Source organism: Fistularia commersonii, chromosome 21 (genome assembly GCF_037954325.1).
Source record: "Fistularia commersonii isolate RoL2024-O1a breed Wild chromosome 21, RoL_Fcom_v1.0, whole genome shotgun sequence".
Taxonomy (NCBI): Eukaryota; Metazoa; Chordata; class Actinopteri; order Syngnathiformes; family Fistulariidae; genus Fistularia; species Fistularia commersonii.
In genome coordinates, this window is record NC_141304.1 from 15,758,033 (window position 1) to 15,772,245 (window position 14,213).

Genomic DNA, 14,213 nt, shown 5'->3' on the forward strand with positions numbered 1-14,213 from the left:
AAAATGATTGACTACAACTCGGCTACCCCTTTGTTTTTATTCGGAGCCGGGCTCTCGGGTGGTCTGAAGGTCCGGTGAAAGTGCAGCGACAGAATGGGATTGTTCAGTAACTTTATAACCGAGCGCCATCCCCTCCTCCCCCCAAAAGGGGTCAAACTCCACCTGCGCTGCTTTTCGGCGACATCCATACACCGCTGTTGATTTTGGTTTTCACCGCTTCCTGACTTTTGCACCGAGAAGCTCCGTTGTATCGCACGCAGGAATAAGCCTTTCAGATTTAGCCGGGAGGGCAAGTCACGGTGAAATGCAAATTTGAGGTTAATACCCCGGCAGAGGCAGTGGGTGAGGGCAACACCACCAACGCCTCCCCTCGACCCATGACAGCGCAGGGAGCCGACATCCCGGTGAGTGATTGGCTGCGGCTGCACCCTCTCCCCCTTCCCACCGGCCTGCTCGCATTAAAAGCCCGGCTACAAAAGAGCCATTCACTGGATGTGGAAAAAAAAAAAGGAGCCCAAGATCAAGTATGGACAAAGCCAATTTCGCCGGAGAAGTGATGCACATGGAGGACTTGCCCGGGGAAGTGGTGCAGGATCTGATCCGCCAGTCCCACGAGGTGAAGAAGCAAGCCCACTGCCCCTACAGCAGCTTCAGGGTGGGGGCCGCTCTGCTGACCGCCGAGAACCACGTATTTAAAGGTAACGGCGGTGGGACTCGGGGGTTCTGGGACGGAGAAGGTCCTGTTAGCATTAGTGTTTTCAATTAGCCGTCGAATAACCTCTCGCTCTCTGCGGCGGCCGCTGTTTTCGACCGGGGGCTCGAAAAATGGTGCGAATCGTAAAGAAAACAGCTGTAAAAGTTAACCGTGTTACTCATTAACCGCTGTGATAAATGACCGGTCAAAAACCGCCGCCGGGAGGAATCGGAAAACCCGAACGTGATGCGACTCAGGGGATACCGCTCGCTCCTGCGCCGCCGGCCAATCGGTCATCGACAGTCGACCCCTCAAGTCAGAACCGAATCAAAAGTTAGCTTCCGTTTCGTCCCTGTTGCTGAACCCTGTTGCCCGCAAACGGCACGTTTTCAGAGAGGCGCGATCCCCCGACGCCAAGTCGCTGCAGGGGTTTTGGGGGGGCGGGGGATCTGGCAGAGGCCGCTGTCCTGCCAGTGTTGTTGGGACAAAGCTTAGAGAGTCACGTGTCGCTCGGGCAAAATGCCTCGGGGGGGGGGGCTAGCCGACAAACAGCTGCGAGTGCAAAGACCCTCAGAGGGGTGTTTGACCACCAGGGAGGTAAACAAACAGCACGGCGTTGCTGGTTCTTTCTCCACCTCCCCCCCCCTGATACCGCCTGTTATTTAGCGTTTTGGTGTCACTTCCCCACGGCAGAACGCACCGTGTCTGTGCACGCTTTCCCCGCAGGCTGCAACGTGGAGAACGCATGCTACAACCTGGGCGTCTGCGCCGAGAGGAACGCTATTTCCAAGGCCATATCGGAGGGCTACTCTGACTTCAAGGCCATCGCCATCGCCAGGTAAGACCGCAGACCGACGGCGGGGGAGTTCGGGTGAGAGCGCCTCGTCGTCGGCTCTAGTTTGATCCTCTTTACGACGACGCCCGCGTGTCACAAAATCGGCGTCACCTCTAGCCAAACGCAGGTCACGGCGGGCTCAAACGTCCTCAAGGTGGAGGACAAACAAAGAGGGGAGATGTTAGAATAAAAGTCACGTTATCCAAGAAGGTGTGCCTGTAAAACACGTCTCCTGGCTGTGCTCTGCAGCGACCTGACCGAGGAGTACATCTCCCCGTGTGGCGGCTGCAGGCAGTTCATGAGAGAGGTACCGTTTCTGGCTTCCTTTCGCTAATCCTACGCGGATACGCTTTTTAAACGCCGCCGTGACGACCCCTCCTTCCTCCCCGTCAGTTCGGCTCCAACTGGAACGTTTACCTGACGAAGCCGGACGGCTCGTACCTGAAGAAGACCGTGAGCGAGCTGCTGCCGATGTCGTTCGGCCCGGACGACCTGTCCAAGAGGAAAGTGTTCGACATCCCCGAGTACTGAGTCGCTATTCCTGCGGAGACGCCGAGCACACAAATGCAGAACCTCTGACAAGATGCCTGCGCGTCACGTCTTCATTTTTACCTGGACTTCTATTTATAGCGTGATGTTTGCTCCCTAATAAAACCTGCTGTGGTGTGTGTGATGTGACTGAGGAGAACATCATGCTCATTTCTGAGCCGCCGGGTGACAAAAGTGATTTAACCCCCGGCGCCCGACGACTCCGCCGTGAGCTAAGGAGCGTCTTATTTTTGATAAAAGGTATTTATTGAGTTCAAAGAGGCATGGTGTTGAATTGCAAAAATATCAAAGCAAATGTATCTACATGGTTTAATAAATAAAAGTCTTTGAATGGACCGTTACACAAACACACACACACACACACACGAGACAGGTCTCAGTGCACCGCAAACATTATTGGAAAGACAATTTGAGGACGGGACGGGAGGCGGGGGTGTAAGATGCCAGTGGATGTACGCGCGGTTGCAGATTCACTCATTTCATGCATCGATATTTACAGCGCTTTAAAGGTCAAGGCCCAAAAACAAAAACCAGGCCAAAGGTCGGGCTCTCCGTGCCTCTCCGTGCAGAGGCTCCATGCATCTCGGGACTTTCTCAGCGTTGGCCCGAGAACGTGTCGGTCACGCGTCTTTAAACGTGCGAACGGATGCATCTTAAAGGCGGTGACGACGCGCCGCTTCGAGCCGTCAGCTGGAAAACCAGGTCCGACGGCTCCCTTGCACAGCGCCGGGGAGCTCAAATGCATCTTCGGGGTCCCGGGTTCACACCCGGAGCTGGCGCGCGTATTAAATACGAAGGGACGGGAGGCCCGTCGACTCGGCCGGGATCGATTTGCAAATTGGCGTTTTAGTTGGCGTGCGTCTGACGGCGTTCAGCCAGCGGGGGGCAGCAATGCACTTCCTCCGTTGCAGACGGAGCTTCTCCACTGTACGGCAAGCCAGCTAAAACACCAACATGCCTGCCGCAACTGAAAGAACTGACCGATGTTAGAGTAGAAGGTTCTTCATTCGGAGAACGTCGCTTAGATCGCCGCCTCCTGACGAATCTCTTCGTATTTAAATTGCATTCAACGTTTGTCTCACGGCGATCGAGTAATCAAAACGCACTTTACTGCCGGGATGTAACTCGGGACCTTGAGAAATGGTTTAAAAGTGTGTTTCTGCTCGGGGGTTATCTACAGTAACAACTTAATTGGAAGGCGTGTCCACAAAGGATGGCGGCGGCGGCGGCGCTTCCTTTGACCTCAGCTCTCTGCAGAGGAGCGGTTTGCCGCAGCCTGCAGGGACGGCCAGGACGGGACCTGGAATCTGGGAAGCGTGCCCTCCAACAACCTCTCCATCCACAGTCCCAGCCTGTCCAGCTTGTGATGGACTTCTATGCTGGTGGCCCGGCCCGAGCCTCGTTTGGAAGCCGGCCCTTCCTCCCGGGAGTGGGACCGGGACCGAGACCGGGAGCTGGACCTGGACCTGGAGCGGGACTTTCTCCGGTGGGCGGCGGCGGCGAACGCGGCCTCCGATAAAGACGAGGCGTCGTCCCCGGTGAAGACGGGCCTGAAGAGGCAAAAGTATTTCTTGTAGCCGTTCATGGCCAAGACGTGGCCGGTGAAGTCCGAGGACTCCTCGTCCTCGTCGGGGTGGCCCTCGCCGCGCGCCGCCGAGGACGCCGAGAGGAGGAGCGTCGGCATCCAGTGGCGATGCTTGTCGGCGTTGAGGAAGGAGAAGTGAATGGTCTGCGTCCTGTGGCGGCGGCGGCGAGGGGGGTTCGGGGTCACGGGGAAGAACAAGAGAAGATAAATAGCTCGTCAGCGTCCGAACGAAAAGCCCAAAAACATCCTTTCGGCTCTTTTTAAAAGGCCGGCCCTTCCTTGAAATCCATTCTGAGGAAATCACTGACGCCCACAAACGCATCGCTCATCGCTTCTATCCTCCTATTCTGCGTCATTATTTACCTTGGCGGAGAGGACGCGCAAGACTCCGCTGACCTCGTCCTCGGGCCGCTGAATCACACTCAACCCTCACTTTGCGCGGAAAATTCGCTTCCCCGGACGCCCGCGTATCCCCGCGCTGCCGGGGGGGGGGGGGGAGGAGGGCGCTGCTAAATGCCACGGCGCGCGGCAGATTTCTAAATAACAGTATTTTTTAAAAGTCGGGTGATTGACATTCTGCACAATTCACTTGCGACGAGGCGAGCGTGCAGGTCCGGCCGGACCACCGCTGGACTGACAACTGGGCGTAAACATGTGAGTCGGGCTTCTTTCCCCAACTTTACTGCTCTAAAAACCCTGTCATTTGCCTGTCATTTGCATGCAGAGTGTGTGTGTGTGTGTGTGTGTGTGTGTGTGTGTGTGTGTGTGTGTGCACGTTTCTCTTGAGAGCAGAGCAGCGAGTGAGGTCTCCATGTTGTCGGGGGAAGCTTTTGTCCTTTATAACCGATATCTTTGCACGAGGGATGCTGCCTCCTCCGTTGCAGGTCAAGTATGTTGTTAATAATCTTCTTCTTCTTTCGGCTTTTCCCTTCAGGTGTCGCCACAGCGAGTCCACTTTCTCCATCTAACCCTATTCTCTGGATCCTCCTCTCTCACACCAACTACCTCCATATCTTCTCTCACGACGTCCATAAATCTTCTCTTTGGTCTTCCTCCAGACCTCCTGCCTGGCAGCTCCAATTCCAGCATCCGTCTACCAATATATTCTCCATCCCTCCTCTGTCCATGACCCAACCATCTCCGTCTGGCTTCTCTGACCTTCTCTCCAAAACATCTAACATGTGCCGTTCCTCTGATAGACTCATTCCTGATCCTCTCCATCCTGGTCACTCCCAAAGAGAACCTCAACATCTTCATCTCTGCAACCTCTAGTTCTGCCTGCTGTCTTCTGGTCATTGGAACAGTTTCTAGTCCAAACATCATCGCTGGTCTCACCACTGTCTTGTACACCTTTCCTTTCATTCTGGCTGAAAGTCTTCTATCTCTTGGTACCCCTGACACTTTTATGTTGTAATAATCTACCGGTGTGAAACCAAGACTTACCCAGAGAAAGAAAACACCTCCTTGGCAAACTTCCTGAGCAGGGCGGTCTTGGAGGCGTTGGTGAGAACCAGGACCACGTTGATGTGCCCGGGCCGCAACTTGACCAGGTTGCTGGTGTACGTGAGGTCCGTCAGTTCCGTCACCTCCACAAAGTCCTTCTTGGGAGGGCGGCTACAGGAACCAAGGAGAGGGACGGAGCAGATTGAAGCGAGGAGGAATACGCCACGCGTGAACATCTCCGCGCTGGCTTCATGTCCCCGCTGTACCTGGATGTAGTCGCCCGACTGGACGCGTCATCTGCGGCCTGCGGCTGCTCCTTCTGCGGAGGCTTCCGGGGTTTGTTCTCGCCGGGCTCGCTGAAAACAGAAGACAGGTCCGGTATCTCCGCTGGGCCTCACTTGACCAACGCTCTCAGAGACTTAGCGGGTGAATTCTGAAAGGGGGTTTCGGGGCTCCGTCTCACCTGAAGGCCTGGATGATGACGGTGCCGAAAAGAATGAAGAGCGCGGAGAAGATCAGCGACAGGATGGGCATCATCTCTCGCCTGGAGGGGGAGGACATGAACGTCAGCGAGATCACAAAACACGGGTCGCTGTTTGACCAGCGGTCTGTTTGTTTGTTTGTTTAGAAGTTTATTAGGACGGTGTACAAATACATTAAGCACAGAGGCAAAGATGTTTGTACCAGATTATAGCTCATAGATAATCTCCATCTGTAGTCCTGGACAATACAAATATAAAACTGTATAAAATAGACAATATATATACAATATATAAACAGGCAATAAAAAAATTATTTTGCAAGTTGAAAGTGCTATTGTTGTGATATTGTTACTTTGGTCATCAAAATACCCGTCTGGCATTGTTAGCATTAGCATGTTTGGAGCTCCAGAATCCAATTTTTAACGTCCCGTGTAAAGGTGTGAAAATCAGTCATGATCTTCAGATCGTCTGGAAGCCCATTCCGTTCTTTGATGGCTTTACAGGAAAAGGCAGATTGAGAAAAGGCAGACTTTCTTTTAGGAACATCGCAGTCTCCTCTAGACACCGACCTCAGCACTGGACTTATGAGTTTGAAGCGAGGCTCGATGGAGGTCTTAAGAGGAGGTGGGGCGGCGTTATGGAAGATTTTGTGGACCAGACGGATATCAGAGTACCTGATCAAGTTGTCAAAACTTAATAATTTATATTTTTCCAAGATATGGCAACGATGGTAGTGCCTTGGCTTTTTATCAAGAATTTTTAGGGCTTGATGATGTAAAGATCTCAGAGATTTTAGGGTTGTCAGGTTAGCCTGAGACCAGGATGATATGCAGTATAAAATGTGGGATATGACGGTGGCATCAAGGTAGGACTTTGCAGCTTCTAGTGATAGCGCGTTCCTGATATGTCGAAAGTTCGAAATGTTAAACTTCAAGGCATTACAGATCTTTTTAATATGATTTTTAAAACTAAGTGAGGGTCCATGGAGTTGCACGGAGCTGCGACGAGCTCCGCGCAACGCCTGCTAGCGGCGGAGTTTCCTCACTTTACCTTCTGTGAGAACGCGCCGCTTCTGGCCGCCGCCGCCGAGCGTCGTCTTACCAGTTTGAATAGAGGAGGTCGTCGTATATCTGGAGGAGGTAGTCGTAGGCGGCGTTGAGCCACTGGATGAGGAAAATCTGGCAGGAAGATGGAAAAGACGGTTACCGCTTGGTTGGCGCAGCTGTGACGGGGCGAGTACGAATCTACGGAGATCTCCGGGGAGGCCGGGAGAGAGCGCGTCCTTACGGGGGCAAACTCGTTGTTGAGCTCCGGCAGGGTGGCGTCCGAGCTCAGGTACGTGGGGTCTTTCTGTAGAAGCTCCAGCTGTTCGTGGAGGCGGTACTTGTCTTCCTCGCTGCCGTTCCAGCCGCCGCTCACCGAGCGGTACAGCACCTTCCCCGCCTGGCTCCGCCTCTCCAGAATCACCACCTGTCAGACAAGGCCAAGAGCACTGGTATGACTTTCCATTTTGTTGGTCGATGAGAAGAAAGGTCTATCGGCGATAGTAAAGCTGGCTTAGCGCAATTGAAACGTCGGTGCGGCGGAGTGTGTTGGCGTAATCTTTCCCCTAATCCAAAAAACACAGGTCCAAATCAAACTCTGAGTGTGTGTCCAGGAGAGTTCCACAGAAATCCCATGCGAGTAAAGCACCGACATGTCGGCTTTCTGAGAAACCGTGCAGGAAAGTTACATAAAAGCGAACGCTGACGCAAAAACCCCGGATGGGAAGGCTCTGTATTTTCCTCACCTGTTCGTTTGTAAACACAGAGACCAAAGAGCGACGGTTTCAAACGCATTATAATTCAGTTCAATATGGATTTTCCTCTGTATTTCCAAAGAGGAATCCAAGTCCGGGTATTTGATGAACTGCGATGGCGTTTGGCTCGCTTTTTAAAAGGGACGAGCACAGAGCGCCGGATTCAGAGGCGGAGGCCCATAGAATTAGATTTGAAGAAATCGCCTTGTTCGCATTCGACAATCTTTCTTTGTCTGGTCGCCTCGAACGTCTGTAAATAAGCTAAAAGCCGATTCCCTGCGGTGCTTCTGAATCTGACAGGACTGAGTGGATCCTGGCAGGAACACCTGAAACCCTCAGCCGGGGGTTCGCTGACCCCTTGACCCGGGAGCAGAAGGGGTTCTGTGACCCAGCCAGAAACTCATTGCGCTCCTATTTCAAATTCAAATGCTATTAATTTGTCTAATAGTCGTTTAAAATCTAATTTTTTTCTTTATGAATAACAAATAACATATCCAAAAACAGCAAAACAAAATAAATGTAAAAAAAAAATGAAAAGGGGTTTACCTTGACGATGGAAAAAAAGACGCCGGCGGGGGTTGCAGACCAGGTTTGGGGAGTTTTTCATTGGTTCTCTATCCTTAACTTACTTACTGGCTCCAGCCTTAATGCTACAATGCTATGCTACAATGCTATGCTATGTTCAGTCGTAGACTGATACCACCAAGGAGCTCCACTGAACGCCACAGGAGGTCTTTCCTACCTGAGGCTATCAGACTTTTTAATTCCTCTTCCTTCAGCCGAAGGGAATCTTCAAACCTTTGTACTTTAGAGCTTAAAACACTTGATAGCCTTAACCTTGACAATTTATATTTTATTGTACTTCTTATTCTCCCTCCTTCCTACTATTATCTATTATTGTTATGTTTTTGCTTGAAACTCTGGCACAACAATTTCCTTTGGGATAAATAAATTTGTTCTTATCTTATCTTATCTTATCTTAAATGTAATGTACACGGTTTGCTACATTTAATGTCTAAACCCCATTTATGGACAGAGTGAAGCCGCTTTTTCTAAAACCATCAAAACGTCCCTGATCGGCTTTCAATGACTCTTCCGACACCTCGTCCGTCCAGGTTCCCGTCGTCCCGCATCAAACTGCCGTAAACATCTCCTGCCTTCTCACGGACAATGTTCTCGGCCACCGTATCTCACCCACAACACGGACCAGTCCACCACACACACGCCTCGCTGGTGTTTTCCATGATTCTCTCCAGGCTAGCAAAGGGCGGGTAGCGCGTCCCACCATCTTTAAACGCCACTTCGCAGACAGCAGCGTCCGTGTGTGTGTGTGTGTGTCAAACACTCATCCCGCTGCTCCTAACTCTGATCACAAAGCAGAACGTCCACTGAGCCGCGGCTCGGGTCGCTGAAAGCTGCTAAGTCCAAGCGCTCGAAAATCGAGGTTTCACTGTCCATGGATGAAGGAGATCCATGTTGATTTCAGCACAAATGCTATTTCAGAATGACTCGGAGCCCATCTGTGTGTGTGTGTGTGTGTGTGTGTGTGTGTGTGTGTGTGTGCTCCACTGACCTGCGGTGTGAGCACTGCCTGGTTGGGAAGCAGCGCCTGGCAGAGCGGCTGCTGCTGACGCTGGTAGACGTACGCAAACCGCAGCACCTCCCGTTTGTTCGCGGTGGCAAAATCCAAGAAAGCCTTGTTTCCTGTGACGAAGTCTTGCTCCTCACTGGTGATGAGCAGCACGCAGTACCTGCAGAGGAGAGGACGACTGGAAGCAACCGTTTCATGGAGGGACCTTCTCCTATCCAAAGTGTCTTACTTCCTCCGTCTGTGGAACTGCTTGACCGGACACAGCTCGTCGAACAGCTGCTGGTTGACCAACCGCGGAACCTGGAGGAACTTGTTGTTGGAGACGAATTCGTCCATGATCTGCCGCTTCATCCCCCTGGCCTGAGGCGAGGAGAGGCGAGGAGAGGACAGACGCTTTGTGGAGCAGAACCACGCTGAACGTTGTTTCAAAACAATCCAATGTTTGCCACTTTCTTCACAGAAAATATCATGAGATGGACGTTATTAACGGTCACAGCCGCGTTGCAGGGTAGGAACGTATGCAAATAACAATGATAGAGGAATACGCAAATGAAGGATATAGATACAAAGGGACAGATATACAAAACGCCTTGTGGAGGGACTGGTTTCAGCACCTCCAAGTGAAACAGAAATACACCCTGGAGGATGTATAAATATAAACTTGGCAGGTAGAGCTGGAGGTCATGTGATGCCTGGAAGTAGCATCAACACTGAGCTACAGTAAAAGAGATGTTTGTGTATTTGTGCCGTCAATTGAGTATGTGTGTGTGTGTGTGTGTGTGTACCTGGATGATGTCAATCGGCCGCTCTGTGTTTTCCTTGAACAGCAGCATGGTGGGCGCGTACGTGTTTATGTTGAACTGCCTCAGGATCTTGGCGCTGTGCGTCTCGCCCTGGTCCACGTAGCCAAAGTGAACATAGTGCCTGAAGGCAAACGCCGTGAGCTGGAGACACGGGCAACGTCATCAGGGGGATCAAAATGAGAAAAGACGTCGTGAAGCAGAGTCCAGAGATCACCAAGTGCTTTTTTTTTCCCCCCATTCGGGTGTGGAAACCTTGATTATTGCTTAGTGAATCTCCAAGCACAAACGTCAGCACAGACTTGTGCTTCCCAAGAGAAGCTTGGTGTCCCGTCACGTGATGCACTTTGAAGATGTACACATGAATGTGTGTGTGTGTGTGTGTGCAGAACTGTGTGGATATATGGTGACATGTACCTTGTAGAGCAGAGGAATAACGGGGACCTGGTCGAACAACAGAACGGCGGGTTTATTCTCCACATGCCAGCTATCCAGGAAGGACTGGCAGTTGTTATCTGTGATCTGGAGACACCACACAGCATGTCAAGAGACACCTTTTTTAATGTTGAAGAGCCGCTGGCCGGTGACACCAGGTGGGCCGGTTACCTTCTCCACCATCTTCTGGGGCAGCAGGTCTTCCACGAACTGTCTCAGGTGCTCCCGGACCACGGCCTGATGGAAGAAGGTCACTCTGCCGTTCACGAGCCCGATGATGGAGGGAGCCCGGTGAGCCCCGAGCTGGTTGGCCAGGCGACGCTCGTAACCCAGATCCACGATTCCGATGCCAACGCCTGAGGTAAAAAAAAAAAAATAATAATAAGAGGACAATTCATAAAATACAAACGCTGTGTTTCCTACTGGAGAGCAGAAAACTGCACTTCAACACAGAATCACTGGTGTAAAGAGACAAACACAAAAACATATGCCAGACCAAGCGCTCAAAATACCAACTTTTTAATTTGCTAACAATTTAACATCGCTCTTTTAGTCTAATTCCATTCCAATGACAGAAACGCGTCCCCTAAAGAAAGCTCTCTAATCTGCAATAACCAGTTTGCATAAAAAGAAGGATGACTCCATGCCGTGGGACGTTTATTGATCTGCCTGAAAGCAGCGCGTCTTTGCCTGATGGTGCACGTTCATGAAAGATGCATGTGTCTGCACGAGTCCCCCGGGCCGGCCCTCCGCCAATATTCTCAGGCAACATTTAAGACAGGGACTGAAGAGTCTCAAAATGGTTACGACTCTGAGAGACCGTTTAGGGGGAAATACAGAAGGCTAATCTTCCGTCTGTAGAATATATCGCTTTTAAAGCGCGCGTGCGGACGAGCCCCTTTGCTGGCGGTACCGGGATAAGCGGTGATGATTCAGAATCAGCCACGGGCTGGACGCTGAGGAGAAGCGTGCACGCCGCCATGCAGCTGGAGATGTGAAGTGGTGACACACCCTCTGTCTTTGGCTTCCTGCGTGAAGCCCTGCGATTCCTCACACTGACACGCCGATCCCCTCCCCCCACTCCATCAGCGGCCAGCGCCCGGGGATATGAACAGATTATGAACTACTTTACAATTATCATCTGGTCCTGTTTCCAGGGACAGAGCATCACGGATGCAGCCTGTTAGCGTCAATGACATGTGGATAGCAGGACGGGTATGTGCTTTTCATTAAATATCACACACGCTTCTTTTTTATTTAGGTAAATAACACAGCAACCTATTTGCTGGCCCCTGCTGTGCAGACCGAAGAAAATATTGCCCAGTATTTTCACATGTTTGCATTAAGAAATATACAAGGCAAATAACTAGCATGAAATCAGCTGTAGGTTCTAAATGCCAGTTTCAATTCATTTGGGGTTGAAAGACTAATCAAAGCTTGACTTATAAATCTCTGACTAACTTCTCATCAATCCATGGTTACTGGCTATTGGCTGGAGCTGTGCAGCTGTGTCATAAATAAGGACGTGTCTGCCAAAAGAACCCTGAGGAGCAGCAAGCAAATATCTGTCTGAGCACCTTGAAAGCAACCCAGAGGTCCAATCCATCTTGCGGCGGTGTGACCTCAGCAAAGGGTGCAGTGTGGATAAAAGCTCACATCACGACAATAACATCTCCTGATGATGTCTCACCTCGCCGCTATATAAACGCTGGGATCTGCGGTTCAGTGTGCAGGACCAAGTGAAACGGCTCAGAAAAACCACATATCCTGTTTGCCGTTGGAGTCCAGTGCCACGGAGGACCGAAAACACCACCAGCAGCACATCAAGCACCAGAAGACAGAGTGATTATCAACCAAAGAGCCTCCCACTGAAAACCTAAATCAATTTCTTGTGGCTTATTGAAGTTAAAAATCTGTGAGAGTGAACGCTACTCTGCAGCAGCATCAGGACAAACGGGAAACGTGTATCTGGGGTTTTATCAGGACAACAGAAACCCGAGTGAGTGTTACCAATATGCAATTTTTTAATATGCAAGCCCTTTGGCTCCAGCGTGACGCTCGAAAGCAAACGCTTTCATTTTCAATCTGAATCATTCTGGTCGTCACGGCGTTGGCACGTCGACGTCCAACCTGAGTGGACGGGTTTCATTTTTAACAACCACAAATTGCAAATCCCGGCTCGATCACCAGCAGCGCAAAGATCGGCTGTCTTTCCCGGAGCTTCGTCGTGTTCCGAGGAAAACAAACCGTTCGTGTTTACTCCTCTTTTATCAGTTTCTCATTCTCTATTGAAAGCGACACATTCTCACATACCGTAACAGAGCAAACATCGCCCTCATGTAAAACTGGTTTCAGAAATAACAGATGTTTCCCAGAAAGAGCGGCGAGCGCGCTGACGTGCACAGCAGCCTTACCCAGCGGCTCCAGCTCCAGCACGGCCTCCTTCCACACGGGCTCGATGTGGATGCAGGCGAAACACCACTCGGAGGTCACTTTGATGAGGTACGGCCTCTTGTGACTGTCTGGGAGGATGTCGCTGTTAAACTGCGCGTGATGAAGCAGGTACTTGCTGTCCGCAAAGTCCCTGGACCTAGGAGAAGGAGCAGAGAGTGAGCCCCGGAGAAGACAAACAGTCATCATAACAACCATCTATACTGATAAGCTTCCCTTCCTAACTGACACTTTTTGTTTTAGTATTTAACAAGGGATGCCGGGGGGCGGCTCGGATCCAAACATTCTGGGTTGGATTCCCGAGCAAAGCAATCTGAAGATGCCCCGTACCTGGGGAAATGGAAGAAGGACTCATCGAAATAGAAACTGTTCTGGAAGCTGCGGAAGCCCTGATGCGGGGACTGGCCGAACGGCTGGTTGTCCTCCATTTGTCCGTAGCGATCAAAGTTGGCCCTGCGTTCTTCGTTTGACAAGATCTGTTTACAGGAGAGAAGAGGTCAAAAGATGAGAAGACTGCACTCCTGGTATCTGAGGAGAGATCCCGACCGCTGTCGCCAACCTCATAAGACTTGGAGATCTTGATGAACATGTCCTCAGCCTTGGGATCCTTGTTCTTATCCGGATGCCTGCAAAAAAATAAACACCACAATCTTCTCTGATTCCAGCAGCAGGTCAGGTGGACTCCATGAAGAAGGCTGCATGAAGACGACAGGCTACAGCCAAGATGTTCCTGCTAGCTCGGGTTGGCGTCAAGTCAGTCACTCACCATTCCTTGGCCATGTTCTTGTACGCCTTCTTGATCTCCGCCTGGCTGGCGCTCCTGCTGACACCCAGAATATTGTAGGGGTCGTAACCAGAAGCCGCTTCCACCCACGGCCCCCACGAAGCTAGCAGGAAGATGGCGAGCACCAGTGGACATGTCCAAGGATGTCGGCGGTTCCGTTTAACCGTCATTCCTTGTCGGTTAACCGTCGCTAGCCTAGTCAAGCACCGTCATTCAATTATCCGCTAGCATAAATAAACAAACAGTCAAGCTAATCCCTTACATGGACGCGTCCGTGGAAATGCTAATGTCGTGTTTCACCACGACGAGGACATTACTTCCCTAGCTTGCACTGGACACTCGAAATGTCTGTGGACGGTCCACGGTGAAACACGGAGCTTCCGGTACAACTTTTCAAAATAAAATATTCACGTCTCGACGGCTGATGACGCCAAGTAAAGTTTTCAGGCGGATTGTAGGAGTATTTTACGATCCGCCTTCGGTGATGCGTTTGGTAAATAGCGGATAAGATACGAGGTCTTCATGTTTTAATTCAAAATATGGCGATTTTATCGAGTCATAGAAATAGGACTTTTTAAACATTCAAACAAGATATGCAGAAAAACACGCGTAGGCAAGGAGAGAGAATTAATATCTCTAATCTAACGCCAAATAAAAGGCTTCATTTCAACATTTATGATGAAGCTCATTGTGTAACTTCCGGTCTAATATACGGTATTTCCTGCACATAGAATATGTGTGCGGTATACATATGATTTTTAATAAT

The 14,213-nt window shown here is 50.8% G+C and overlaps 2 protein-coding genes across 2 annotated transcripts; one reads left to right on the top strand and one right to left on the bottom strand.

The window, feature by feature from the left end:
* Positions 1–201: 201 nt before the first annotated feature.
* On the top strand, positions 202–2,413 carry cdab (cytidine deaminase b). Its single transcript, XM_086168466.1, has 4 exons — positions 202–698; positions 1,421–1,532; positions 1,779–1,836; positions 1,923–2,413. The coding sequence occupies exons 1-4, from the start codon at positions 527–529 to the stop codon at positions 2,058–2,060; spliced, it is 480 nt and encodes a 159-aa protein (XP_086024592.1). The 5' UTR covers positions 202–526; the 3' UTR covers positions 2,061–2,413.
* On the bottom strand, positions 2,306–13,839 carry dnajc16l (DnaJ (Hsp40) homolog, subfamily C, member 16 like). Its single transcript, XM_086168465.1, has 15 exons — positions 13,430–13,839; positions 13,223–13,289; positions 12,994–13,139; positions 12,627–12,802; positions 10,384–10,568; positions 10,195–10,299; positions 9,763–9,921; positions 9,207–9,337; positions 8,960–9,137; positions 6,876–7,058; positions 6,690–6,766; positions 5,570–5,650; positions 5,373–5,462; positions 5,107–5,277; positions 2,306–3,814 (listed from the first exon to the last, which is right to left on the bottom strand). Exons 1-15 carry the CDS (start codon positions 13,615–13,617, stop codon positions 3,322–3,324), a joined length of 2,430 nt encoding a protein of 809 aa, XP_086024591.1. The 5' UTR covers positions 13,618–13,839; the 3' UTR covers positions 2,306–3,321.
* Positions 13,840–14,213: the final 374 nt, after the last annotated feature.

Excerpts from the sequence above, each read along its gene's own strand:
- dnajc16l (XM_086168465.1), bottom strand. The coding sequence starts at position 13,617 with ATGACGGTTAAACGGAACCGCCGACATCCTTGGACATGTCCACTGGTG. Across the intron at positions 9,338-9,762 it reads GGCCGATTGACATCATCCAG|GCCAGGGGGATGAAGCGGCA; the intron begins GTACACACACAC and ends TCCTCGCCTCAG. Across the intron at positions 5,463-5,569 it reads GTCATCATCCAGGCCTTCAG|CGAGCCCGGCGAGAACAAAC; the intron begins GTGAGACGGAGC and ends TTCTGTTTTCAG.
- cdab (XM_086168466.1), top strand. The coding sequence starts at position 527 with ATGGACAAAGCCAATTTCGCCGGAGAAGTGATGCACATGGAGGACTTG. Across the intron at positions 699-1,420 it reads CGAGAACCACGTATTTAAAG|GCTGCAACGTGGAGAACGCA; the intron begins GTAACGGCGGTG and ends CTTTCCCCGCAG. Across the intron at positions 1,533-1,778 it reads AAGGCCATCGCCATCGCCAG|CGACCTGACCGAGGAGTACA; the intron begins GTAAGACCGCAG and ends TGTGCTCTGCAG.